The 13563-nt window shown below is 36.1% G+C and overlaps 1 protein-coding gene across 1 annotated transcript in view; it reads right to left on the minus strand.

The window, feature by feature from the left end:
- DLGAP2 (DLG associated protein 2) overlaps positions 1-13563 on the minus strand; it is a 259975-nt gene that overhangs the window by 76168 nt on the left and 170244 nt on the right. Inside the window, exon 5 of the mRNA XM_027840397.1 lies at positions 13070-13289. Within this exon, the coding sequence (XP_027696198.1) occupies positions 13070-13289 (220 nt within the window). The remainder of the gene's footprint in view (positions 1-13069; positions 13290-13563) is intronic.

The following is a 13563-nucleotide window of genomic DNA, read 5'->3' on the forward strand; positions in this document are numbered from 1 at the left end:
ATGCTTAACTTGGATGTTTTAAAGACTGGTCCCTATACTTAGCACAGCGTATGGCACATAGTAAATAGTTAATAAATGCCCATTGACTGAAAATAGCAGCAGTCATGAAACTAAGACTTCTGTGGAGCATTAAAGAATGTCTATTGACCAATTAATGTGGATGACTCTTACAGCTCCCCTAAAGAATAAATGTAACCCTCATCTAAACCACTGTTATGGAGAGAATCCTCTTGATGTTTCATAACCTTGTACAATGTAGACACAAAAATAAACACACCTTTTGTCTGCTTTTGAGGAAGTCAGTATGTTGTCAGAGCTATGGAGAGGGCTAAAGCCTAGTATTTGGAAGCTCACTGACAAGGTATTGAAACAGGGAACAGAGGAGGTATTTTTCGCATGTCCATCCTTTTTTTTTTTCCAGAGAATTTTGAGGGGAGGAATGAAGCTCAAAATCTTAGAGAAGTTGCTATCCTTAGTGACAATGAAGAAAGGCAAGACTTAGGCTATTGTAACCACTAGAGTAAAATGCTGCTTATTAATTTTTTGGCTAAAGTTCTTCTGGGCTAGCTAATGCATGATGTCATCAACAGCACACTTCTGGAATCCTGATGTACATTCACACTGCAATGCAGGAGAGTAGATATGACCTCTGCAGTATGTCTAATTCTGAATAAGCCATGGAGGAAAGTATCAAGACCTCTACCTTATCATCATTGACCTTGACAGATCTTAAGTATTTGAGATTTTCATCAAGGCTGAAGCCTGGCATTTAAGTAGATTTTAGAGGTATCTTGGTGGAGTAGAGAGAATATTAGATTGAGCATCAGAGGACCTCAGTTTGAATCTTGGCTTACTATTTGTATAATCTTGGGCAAGTCACTGAAGTTTCTAGGACACAGATCATTATCAATTAAAAAGGGAAGGAGGGGTTGAATTATATGACCTGTCAGGTCTTTTCTACCGCTAAAATCTATGATATTCTGTAATAGAATGTAAGTAGGGATGTGAGAATAGGGAGTGTTTCACTTTTGATTTGTAACCCCAGCACTTACAACAAGTGTACTATAGGTGCCAAAAAACTGTTTATTGACTGATTGCTTTTATGATCATTAAATATCATTTGCTAAGAGTACTTAATAATTACTGAGGGAAACTAGGGCCATCGAAGTTCTACCAGCTAGATGGTACAATGGGGAGAGATCTGGTTCTAAAGTAAGGAAACCTGAGCTCAAGTCCTTCTTCAGACATTAGCTCTGTGACCATGAGGAAGTCATTTAACCTCTGTCTGCCCCAGTTTTCTTGTCTTTAAAATGCAGATGATCACAGCATCTATCTCCCAGATAGGGAGGATCTTGTGAGGATCAAATAAGAACCTCATTGCAAATCTTGAAGCACTATATAAATTCTAGGTGTTGCTGCTGTGCTTCTGTTGTTGCTCAGTCTTTTCAGTCTTGTCTGACTCTTGGTGGTCTCATTTGGAGTTTTCTTGGCAAAGATACCAGAGTGGTTTGCCATTTCCTGCTCCAGCACATTTTACAGATGAGAAAACTGAGGAAAACAGGGTTAAGTGACTTGCCCAGGGTCACATAGCCAGTAAATGTCTGAGGCTGGTTTTGAACTCCGATCTTCCTGATTCCAGGTCTGTGCTCGCTCCTCTATGCTACCTAGCGGCCCCTTAGTACTTGCTCTGTTACAACTGCTACTGCTACAGCCACCACCACCACCTCCTTCCTGGGACTCTTTTGTTGGCAGAGTGGTTCTCCCATGAATAATGGACATTTCTAAACCCAATCTGAATCCTGGTAGGGTTTGAAACTGCTCTAGAGGACAAGTGAGAAAGGCAGAGAGTACTAGTCAATTAGTCAACAAGCATTTATTAAGTACCTATTTTGTGCCAGACTCTGTGCTCAGCCCTGGGGAGACAAAGAAAGGCAAAAGAAAGTCTTGTTTCTTGAGGCACCAGTGGTCTAATGGGGGAGACACCATGAGAATATGTACAAATAAGATACATACAGAATAAATTGGAGATCATCTGTAAAGGGAAGTCACCAGCATTAAGGGGGATTAGGAAGAGCTTCTCACAGAAGATGAAATTTTATCTGGGACTTAAAAGAAGCCAGAGAAGGTAGAAGTTAGAGAGGAAGAGGGAGAGCATTTCAGGAAAATGCAACAGCTAGTGGAAAGGCCTGGAGTTTGGAGATCAAGTATTTTGTGCAAGGAACAGCGAGAAAGGCAGTGTCACTGGATCACAGAGTAGGTAGAGGGTAGTAAGATAAAAAAGACTGGAAAGGCAGAAGAATAACAGGTTAGGAAAGGCTTTGAATGCCAAACAAAATTTTATTTTTGATCCTGGAAGTCATAGGAAGTCAATAGAGTTTATTGAATAGGGAGGTGACATGGATATCTGCGGTTTAGGGAGATTAATTTGAGTGAGGAGGGACTTAAGGCTGGGAGACCAACCAACAGCTTCTTAAAATAGCACAAATGTAAGGGGATAAGGGCCTCCACCTGGATGGGAAGAGTATCAGAGGAGAGAAGGGGGTATATACAAGAAATGCTGGGAAGGTGAGATCAATAGGCCTTGGCAATGAATTGGATATGAGAGGGAGGGGTGGGAGAAAAAGAGGAGTTAAAGGTGACACCTAGGACAATGGTACTACCCACAATAGTAATGGGAAAGTTTGGATGTGGGGGAGATTTTTTTGGGAAAGATAATGAGTACAGATTTAGACATGTTGAGTTTAAGATATCTGTTGAACATCCTGTTTGAGATGGAGTCTGGATGTTAGGAAAGAGGTTAGGGCTGGATAAATAGATCTAGGAATCATCAACATAGAGGTAATAATTGAAACTATGAGAGCTGATGAGATTACCAAGTGAAATAAGATAGGGGGAAAGGAGAAGAGAGCCCAGGATAGAGCTCATGGGGTCACCTAACTTTAGTAGGCATGACCTGGATGAAGATCCAGTATCACTAAATGGCATTTATACTAGACCATAGGAGGTATCTAGTAAGCTACCTCTAGTTGCCATAGCCTACAGAGTGAACAGGGAGGAACCCATATAGGATGCAGAAATGTTGTTGTCATTTATTATTAGATATAATGCACGTTCATGTTAGAATTATTAGTTATATTTTGTCTAATGTATTGGCTGACTGGTAGTAAGTATAGCAGGCAAAAATAATCAATCTGCCTTTATTTGCTGGAGATGGATAACATTTTGAACTTTGATTGTGAAATGCAAGGAAAACAGCTCTAGGACAATGGGATAGAAATGTTGTGAGATTGCAATGGGAATTCTTATACTGAAAATATTCTAGTTGTTTACATATACAGAAATTATAGAATAAGTTGAATGGTCATGTTGAAGAACATCAAGGTCACATATCAACCAGATAATGCAAAAACATATTTAACTATTTCAACAATTTAACATCATAAAGTCATAGTCAGTATCACTTTTAACCATAGGCTGCCACTGCTGAGTTGTCCATAGATATTAAAACAATACTTCAATAATCCAGCTCTTTCCATCAGTCAGTTAACAACAAACATTTATTAAGCATTTAGTCAGTGCTAGGCACTATGTTGATCACCAATATTTATATAGTACTTTATGGTTTTTAAAGTACTTTACATATAGTATCTCATTTTATCCTGACAACAACTCTATGGAGAAGGTGCTGTTATTGTTCACATTATAAAAATGAGGAAACTGAGATAGAGTTTAAGTGATTTGCTTAGGGTCACACAGCAAGTATGTGTCTCAGGCAGGATCTGAACTCAGATCTTCCTGATTCAAAGGTCAGCATTTTAGTCACTTAGTGCCTCCTAGCTGCCCAGAGTTTTCATTGGTGGTCCTCCATGCCTGGAATGCTCTCCCTCCTCTTAGCTGTTTCCTGGCTTCCTTCAAGTCCCAGTTAAATCTTCAACTTTTACAGGGAGACTTTCCCAATCTCTCTTAATTCTAATGCCTTCTCTCAATTGATAATTTACAGTTTATCTTGTTTGTACATTTTTTTGTATGTTGTCACTCTCATTAAATTAAATAGCTTTCAGGATGGCAAATTTTCTTCAAGACATCTTCCCCATAGAATAATTGATATAACTCACTTCTCTTAAAATGATTCTTCAAATTCTTTCTTGATCAATCTCTTAGAAAAAAGTTCTTAGTTCTTACTGTGTCTCATATAGTTTCTGGTCACCCATGACAAGCTAACTCACTGCAAAATAACAGTTAAACTCTCCCTTTCTCTGTTATTCCTTTCCTTCTTAAAGCTATAGTAATAGTATTAATAGTCAGAATTTGAGAGTCAGAAGAGACCACAGTGGCCATTTAGTATAACCCAGACCCTCAAAGGAATCCACATTGTAATATACTTGTCAAGTGGTCATCTAGCCAGTTCTAGAAGACTTCCAAGGATAAGGAACCCACTACCCTTTTAGGCAACCCATCCAACTCTTGGACATCATTAGTCATTAGGAACTTTATCCTTACACCAAGCTTAAATTTGCTTCTTTGCAACTTCTACCCATTGCTTTTGGGTCTGCCCACTGGGGCCAAACTGAGCAAGTCTACACCTTCCTTTCACACAATAGCCTTTCAAACACTTAGAGAGCGATACCATGAATCTTCTCTTTTCCAGGCTAAGTATGCCTAGTTCTGTGTGTTCACATGACTCACATTGAATTTTCAGTCCACTAAAACACCTGTATTGTTTTTTGAATAATTGCTGTCTAACCATTCCCCCTCTATTTCGTACTTGGGATGTGATGTTGCTTAGCCTTCCTGGAGTCCTGTAATCAGCAAACATGAAGAGCATGCTACCTTTGTCTTTCTTTATTCAGGTCATTGATAAAAAATATTAAACAACACAAAGCCAAACATAAAATCCTAATGATATAGTAGCTGACATTTATATAATACTTTAAGGGTTGCAAAACAATTTATGTAAATAATTTCATTTGATCTTGTCAACAACCCTGTGATTTAGGTACTATCGGTAGTGATATTGTTACACCTATTTTGCAAACAAGGACAGGAACTTGGATTCAAATTTAGGCCTTGCCTACTCCAAGGCTAGGACTCTGTGCCACAAATTGACTTAGAAAACTACAAATTAACATTATATCTGTTGTATTATATTTTTATTTATTTTGTTAGATATTTCCCAATTACATTTTAATGTAGTTTGGGCCTGATTTGGGAGTTTTGCAGGCTGGGTACACAAGTTTGACACCTCCGCAGTATTCCATACTATACTGAATTATAGTTGTACATTTTCTACCAAATAATAGTGGTCAATTTTCAATTCCTTTGTCAGTGAATATTTTATTGCAAGATAACTAGGTTCTGCTTAGTACATTGGAATTATAATGTCAATGTCCTAAATAAGGAAGGAAAGAAGAATTATTAAGCATTTACTATGTGATAGGCAGTTTTAAAATATTACCTTATTTAATCTTCACAATAATCCTGGGAGGTAAATACTACTATTATTCCCATTATACAGATGAGAAAGCTGAGGCAGACATAGGTTAAGTAACTTGCCAAGAGTCACACAGCTAGTAAATGTCTGAGGCTATATTTGAACTGAGGTCTTCCTGATTTCAGGCCCAGAGCTCAATCTACTGCCACTTAAGTGCCTCTAAATGGCCCCTTTTTTCTCAACCTACTTTATACTGGGCCCATATTATGTTATATACTTTCGAAAGCCTTCAGTGCATTTACTAAACTGTTCTATTAAAAAAACTCTTCACATATGGTGATCTCATATTGACATCTGTGGATTATAATCTCCATTTTTTGAGCTGAAATTTTAAAAATTCCCAGCATTACTTCTTTATTTTAAAGATACACACACAAATATGTATATAAATATATACACATTTGTGTATGTGTATGTATACATGTGTATATGTGCTTATATGTATATGTGTGCATACCTACACGTATTTGTGTGGGTACATACATCTATACACTTGTACATCTAAACACACACACACACACATATAGATATGTATATGTTACAGAAAAAGCTAGAAGGGAAGTTACAGATAATCTTATTTAAAACCTTCATTTTATAGATAAGACAGCCTAGGATAGAAGAAGCTAAGTTACTTGGCCAAGCTTATGAAGGTACTAAGTGGCAGAACTGGGATTGGAACTCAGGTTCTTTGAATCCAAATACAGTATAGTAGCCACTTGAATGAAACAAAGAATTATGAGAACCTACATTAATTTTGTAAATAAATAAAATAGAGTCTTACCAGACTGTACAAGATGATGAATTGGACATCTTTTAAAAAGAGGTGAAATTACACTTTTGTTTTGAGAAGATTAATACAGAGAAAAATATGGAGTCATATTTTTCCAATTAAAAGGTTGGGGCATATTAAGTAGTAAAATAATGAAATAGAAACAAAGTTTGTAATGGAAAACATATTTACTACCCTTTCAGTAATCATTATCTTCTTCACCATCATTAACAGCATAAGTGTTGCAGATTACCTCATTTGATCCCTACAACAACTCTGTGATATGGGTGCCAATATTATTATCATCACCATTTTACAGGTAAGGATGCTGAGGCCCACAAAGTTTAAATGACTCATACAGAAATACAGAATGCTTTTCTTGATGCGATTTCAAAGTAGCTATCCTGGAAACTTGGAATTTCTGTATACTCTGGAGAGTCAAATGACTCTAGAAACATAAGTAATAAAATAATAATGTATATAAATGTTTCCTCTGCCCTGATTCTTATAGTTGGTTCTCTTATTTTAATGATTCTTTAAATCAGTCTTGTCATATTTTGGGAAAAATATTGACCCGTAGCAAAATCATATTAATCTAATTTTATAGCATTTTCCTCACAGTATCAATAATGTTACCTCCCTAAAAAAATCTGGGGAATTGCATATTTAGACAAGAAAATCTATCAAATAAATCATTTCATAATTGAGAAAGAAATCATATATGAAATGAAAGTTAGATGTTTTCAAAACCACTTCATTTAACAAGCAGTCTGCTAATCAATATGTAGCTCTTTTTTCATAATGAAAGAAACAGTAGGCTGGAGAAACATTTTCAGTCTTTATTTGAACACTTTGGCAAATCCTCTCTACTATTCAAGTTTCAGCCCTTTGAAAATTGGATAGAGAGATTCACATGCAGTGGAATCTCCATCATCTACCTTTAACACAAAATATTGACTTCATAAGGTAATTTATTTGGGCCAAAGAGGATAAGCTTCAAATCTACAAATGAAACACCAAATTGTTAATATTTACAAAGTACATTCTACACAGTATTTAATGATTCTTTCTAAACCATTAATGTGCTCATATATGTTATTTGATCTATATATACAAAAAACATTGTGTATTAAGTTCATGGATTGTCATGCAGTAGCAGTCTGTGATTCTATTAAATTAAATTAAAATTGTGGATCACCCACAAAGGCAATGGAGAGGCATGGTCAGCATGAGTTGGCTGCTAATTCAGTCTACCAATGAAAAATCGAAAAGGAGAAGTAGTGTAAAGCCTATACTTAGAGGGATGTATGACTGGAAGAGGAGATAGGCTTATCATCTAGCCCTTATGTTCCCTAGGTATTCATATAATATCAAAGGAACTAAAAGAAAGCCCCAAGAATTCTGGGTGGAACTCCCATTGAGAATGTATAAGAATACATGGATAAGATTTGCACAAAATAGGGAAGAAGAGACATACTGTGATCTGCATTAAGACTCATATTAATGACATCTTAGATCCAGTAAAGTATTGAAAAACAAATGACCTTGGTGAAAGAACTGGCCATCTAGCAATCAACCTATTGTGGCCTGCATCTATTATTGGAAAGCTGTTCTGTACTTAACAAGGCTGGTCCTCTGACAATAGATGCAGTTTGTCACTGTGTACTAAAAAGCTATCTTGGCAGGACCCACCAGAATTTATGTTGCATTGATCTCACCTTGAGAATCGAGGACCACCTATTTATTCATTATGTTGAGGCATCAGAGTAGGTCTTTTGATGAAAAGTATCAGATACAGACTACTGGAAATAACTAGGAATATTTGACGTGAAGAAAAGATTAAGTGGTATTTGACAGGAAATTCTATTGGTAGTGATAGAATTGGGGCAGATACATGACTGCAGTTTTATATTTGAAGGATTGTCATGGATTAGAGCAAGGCTTCTTAAACTTTTTTTTTCATCTATGTGTACAATGCTCTCCTTTAGTAGTCTGATGAAACTGTGGACCCCTTCTCAGAACAATGTTATTAAACCGCTTAAAATAAAATACATAGGATTGCAAAATAAACCAATTACATTGAAATAGTTATAAAAATATTAAAAACAAATTCACAGGCTCTCTCTTGAAATCTACCCATTGACCCTTCAAGTTGTCCGTGAACCCCAGGTTAAGAATTCTTTGATTAGAGGGATTTTGTTTCTTCTGATTTATCATGGCAGTATCAGTAGAAATTGCAGAGAAAGAAGTTTCATATAAATATAAGCAATAATAGAAGATCTGCCTAAGCTTCAGTTTTCTCATCTTTAAAATGGAAATAATAAAAGCACTTACTTCCCAAGGTTATTGTGAGGATCAAATGGGATAATACAGGTAAAGCATTTTGCAAATTTTAAAGCACTACATGTTTGCTTGCCACTATTGTTTCCCCTCCTCTTCTTCTTCCAAACATTTAGAGCTATTCATTTTCAAAGAGAGGCTGGATGTCTACTTTCAGGGGAAATGAAAGCAGCAATTCCTACATAGGTAGTGGCTAATCTACATTTTTGTTGTTTAATTTCTGAAAGTAACATATTGAATCCATACTCTAAGGGGGAAAAAGCAAGCTTCACAAAATAGGGAATCTCGGAAATCTCACTTTCATGTGTTCTTTTCTCACTGCTCCACTTTTTCCACTTACTGTTAATGAATTTCTTCATTATTTATTTGGGACTAGATAGCCTCTGGGGTCCCTTCTAACTCAAACATTCTGTGATTGTAAGAAGTGAGGTGCTGGCCCGTCATCCACATCAAGGCACATAGCTGTGAATGGTCCCCTATGATCAACACTAGGCCCTCTTTTTTCCCTACGACGCGTCCCTACCAGTTCCCATAAATTTAATTATTTCCTTGTTGATGACCCATAGATTTCTATATCCAGCCTCAGTCTCTCCCCTGAGCTTCAGTACCATGTCACCAGTTGCCGTTGGGCATTTCAAATATCAGAGACATCTTAAATTCAACATGTCTAAAACTAAACTCATTATCTTTCCCCCTAAACCCACTCCTACTCCTCTTCTAAACTCCCCTATTTCTGTTGAAAGCTCTTCCTTTCTTCTCGTTACCCAGGTCCATAGCTTCAGTGTTAATTCTTAACTTCCTATCTTCATCCAACATACTGAATTGATTTCTGAATCTTGCCACTCAGAACATTTCTTACATACAACCCCTCCCAGTACACACACAGTACTTCAGGATTTTTTCACTCCTTGCCGAGATTATTTTCATGGTCTCCAAACTTCTCTCCTAGTCCGAAATCTCTCGCCGTTCCAGTCTATCTATTCTCAACACTGTTGCCAAAGTGATTTTCCTTAAGTGTAGCTCTTTACATGTCTCTCCTACTTCAAAAACAAAACAAAACAAAACACAACCGCAGTGACACACTCTGTTATCTATAGAATCAAATATGAATTCTTATGTTTAGTTTTTAAACTGCTTCACAGTCAAGCTCCAATTTATCTTTCCAGCCTTATTAGATATGATTCTTACTCTTCTACACTCTACAATTCAGACAAACTGACTTTCTGTTGCTTAGACACGGCAATCCACCTTTCATTTGTGTGTCTTTTCACTAGCCATTTTCTAAGCCTGAAATGTACTCCCTTTTCATTTCCACCTCATAGACTCTCTTCCTTTAAGATGAAGCTCAACTACCAGTTTCTACATGAAGCCTTTTGCAATATTTAGAACATTGAACCTAGAGTCAGGAAGATCTGAGTTCAAATCCAGCCTTAGCCTTTTACTAACTCTACAACCCTGAGCAAGTCTATTATCCTCTCTGTCTGCTTCAGTTTCCTTTTCTGTAAAATGGGACTAATAACAGAAACTGCCTTCTAAGATGGTTGTGAGGACGAAATGAGATAATATTTATAAAGTGCTTAGAAAATCTTAAACATTGTATAAATGCTGTTGTTATTATTCCAACTGCTAAATGCCTTACCTTTCAAACTGCCTTGTGTTTCTCTACTTTGTTTATTTTCTTTATATCTATTTTGTATATTCTTATATGTGTACTTTTTGTCTCTTCTGTTATAATATAAGCTTGCTTCAAGTAGGGATTGTTTTGTTCTTTGTATTGGGATCCCCTTATAATAATTTAGTATTTGAAATATAGTATGTACCTAATAAATGCTTGTTGATTGATTATACACATATGTCAAAATGTATTCATCCACATGAGTCAGTACTCCAAAGTAGTCCCATCAGACAATGTACTTATTTCAGTGATGCCACTATTTCTTTCTTTCTTTCCTTTTTTTTTTTTTTTTTTTGGCTAGGTAATGGGGTTAAGTGACTTGCCCAGGGTCACACAGCTAGTAAGTGTCAAATGTTTGAGGTTGGATTTGAACTCAGGTCCTCCTGACTCCAGGGTCAGTACTCTATCCACTGCACACCTAGCTGCCCTTATGGTGCTATTTCTTAAAACATTTCTGAAACTCCTCTTTAGAAACCACCTTTCTGAGTCAGATATGCAGTCCATTGCATTGCTTTATTTTCGGTTTCTGTTGTTTTACAATTTGTTTTCTTTTTATTTTGAACTTAACAAATACCAAGTAAAATGAGCATTTTCATACACAATGTGGAACAGAAGGAGAGGATTATACATGAGATTGCAAATCTCTGTAATGTAAAATTTGCTTTTATTTTAAAGTACATAACAAATTGAATGTGTAACTTTCAAAGTGATTCCATCTGGCCTGCCTTCTGTTCTCTTTTTATTTTTTTGTTGGAGGTGGTGGTGGTGGTTAATGTTGGAGAAAGAAACCTATCTTTACCCCCACTTTGATCCTCTATTTAAAAAAAAAACTTGCATGAGATTTCATAGGTGGGACAGGAAGACCTGAGTTTGAATCCTATCTTAGACATTTATGGCTGCGTGCCCCTGGCAAGTCACTTAATAGCTTTCACCTTTAGTTTTCCCATCTGTGAAATGATGATAATAATAGCACTTACCTTACGGGTTGTTGCGAGGATTAGCTGAGATAACATGGAAAGCACTTTGCAAACATGTGTAATATTTTATTTTGAAAGTACTTCTGAAGACCATAAAAATAATTACTGGGTGCACCTGTCTTTGTACATAGTAGGCACTCAACACATATTTTCTGAATGTAGGAATGCATGGATTTTTCTAAGCTTTTTCTCCCATTGACCTCAAAATTGATTAAGTTGCCTCGTAACAATAGTGTATTTCTAAAAATTTCTCTTTTACAGAAAGGCAAATCGAGACATAGGTGTCATGACTTTCCTATGGTGAACTGGCAGTTATGATTGAGAAGCCACGAACTTAAGAACCCTGTCACTCTCAAGCTACCAGAATCATAGCTATAGGCTACAGAATACCTTACATTGAAAAAGGCTCTTGGCCTTGCCTTTTCACCCATTTCTCCAAAGATTTGTTTGGAAAATATTTATGATTTCTCTGCTTCTAGTATGACATTATATAAACATACACCTTTTATGAGACAACCATGGCATAGGTGTCAAAAATCCATCTTTCTGTATCCCAAATAATTCTTAGAATCGACAACTGAAAATACTGAAGAATTCAGAGGAGCCATGACTTTTTCTTTTTCTTTTTCCTTTCTTTTTTATTGTATAAGACATTTAAGGAAATTCACCAATACTATTTTTGATAATGCTGTGAAATATTTTTCTATGGAATTCCATAGTGGGTCATTTTTATACTACAGGGTATTACTTATCTTTGTAAAATGTTTCACTTAGAAGAAAAAACCAACAATATATAGTTATAATTACACATTCTTTTCCAAGGCTTCCTTTGGTCTCTTTTAGCGGCTTCTGATTATATGCCTTCTTTCATTATATCCTTTATAAACTGAATATCATCTGGTCAAAATACCCACACTCCCTTCAGTTTCTTTCTTCAAAATCTATTCCCTCCCCCAAACTTATTTGATTACTGTCCTAATACACTAGTTCTTCTGGTATTCATATCACCTATATATTCAGTACTATGTGATTTCATCTTGTATCTTTTTCTTAGCCTTTAAACTTGTCATGGCAAAATTGTATTCCTTGGTATATTTTATGGCTCTCTCAGAACCATGTATATTCATTGTGATACATAAATAATATAAAGGTAATAAAATATTAGGCAGTAATTTTTCATTTAGGTGGTAAATTTTCCAAATTTCCATTAGAACCAGAGTGAATCATGAAACCAAATCCTTAGAGCTCTACCAGTATTAGTGAATTTACATCCAGGATTGATTAATCTCCAGCTATGAATAATTTTTATAGATCTGGGGCATGCAGAACAGCTATTCCTGATGGACACTGGTGAAGGGGCCAGGTGGATGGATATATAGATCATTACATCTGGACTTTTCTGGGTATCCATGACAATTTATGACATAACCTTAAGAATTAAGGTATAACCACCAACTGTAGTGCCCATAATTTGGATATTTCTATCAGGAAACAATCCTGCGAGTGTTTCCCAAAGATTCACCCTTACACAGATGTATATGAAATCTATCACTTATTAATATATTGTTTATGGGAGAACATGAAACCAATATAATTTTATTGGGAGAATTTTTAAAATAGTAACTGGGATTTTCCTGAAAATGCAATAATAAATGATGATCAAGTATTGGGATAGTAAGTCAGATTAATGTGTGTGTGTGTGTGTGTGTGTGTGTGTGTGTGTGTGTGTGTAGGGTGAGGTTATTTTTCCTGTCCAATGGAAACAATTGGTATATATCATGTTGTCATTGAATAAGGCAGAAAGATTTTTCCTTTACCTGTTGTTGACCTGATAGTTGAGGTGATGTTAGAAGATGTCATTGCAGGAATACATTCATCATCTTGGGAGTAACCAGCCTGAATGGCTCTCAGATAACTGTGACTTCTCGTTCGGAAGCAACCAGGAAGGTCTAGGGCATCCATGGCCTGAGATTCAACTTCACTAAAGACTGATTCACACACCGATTCAAACTGCCCGTTGATCTCAGCTTCACTCATCTGGGATAAATGACAACAGTGAGTTGATACTTGGATCTCATTGATAGGCATCTTTAATATGTTCCCAAAGGCATATAAAGTAGATATAAAGATTCATCCCATTACACTGAAAATTTTATAGACTTATACTTTCAACATAACAAACATGAAATTAGCATTACATGATCTGACAAATTTGAGAAAACAACTTCCTAGAGGCATCTAAATGGTGCAGTGGATAAATTACTGAACCTAGAATCAGGAAGATTTGAGTTCAAATCCCACTTTAGCCATT

Source organism: Vombatus ursinus, unplaced genomic scaffold (genome assembly GCF_900497805.2).
Source record: "Vombatus ursinus unplaced genomic scaffold, bare-nosed wombat genome assembly UNPS02014841.1, whole genome shotgun sequence".
NCBI classification, from domain to species: Eukaryota; Metazoa; Chordata; class Mammalia; order Diprotodontia; family Vombatidae; genus Vombatus; species Vombatus ursinus.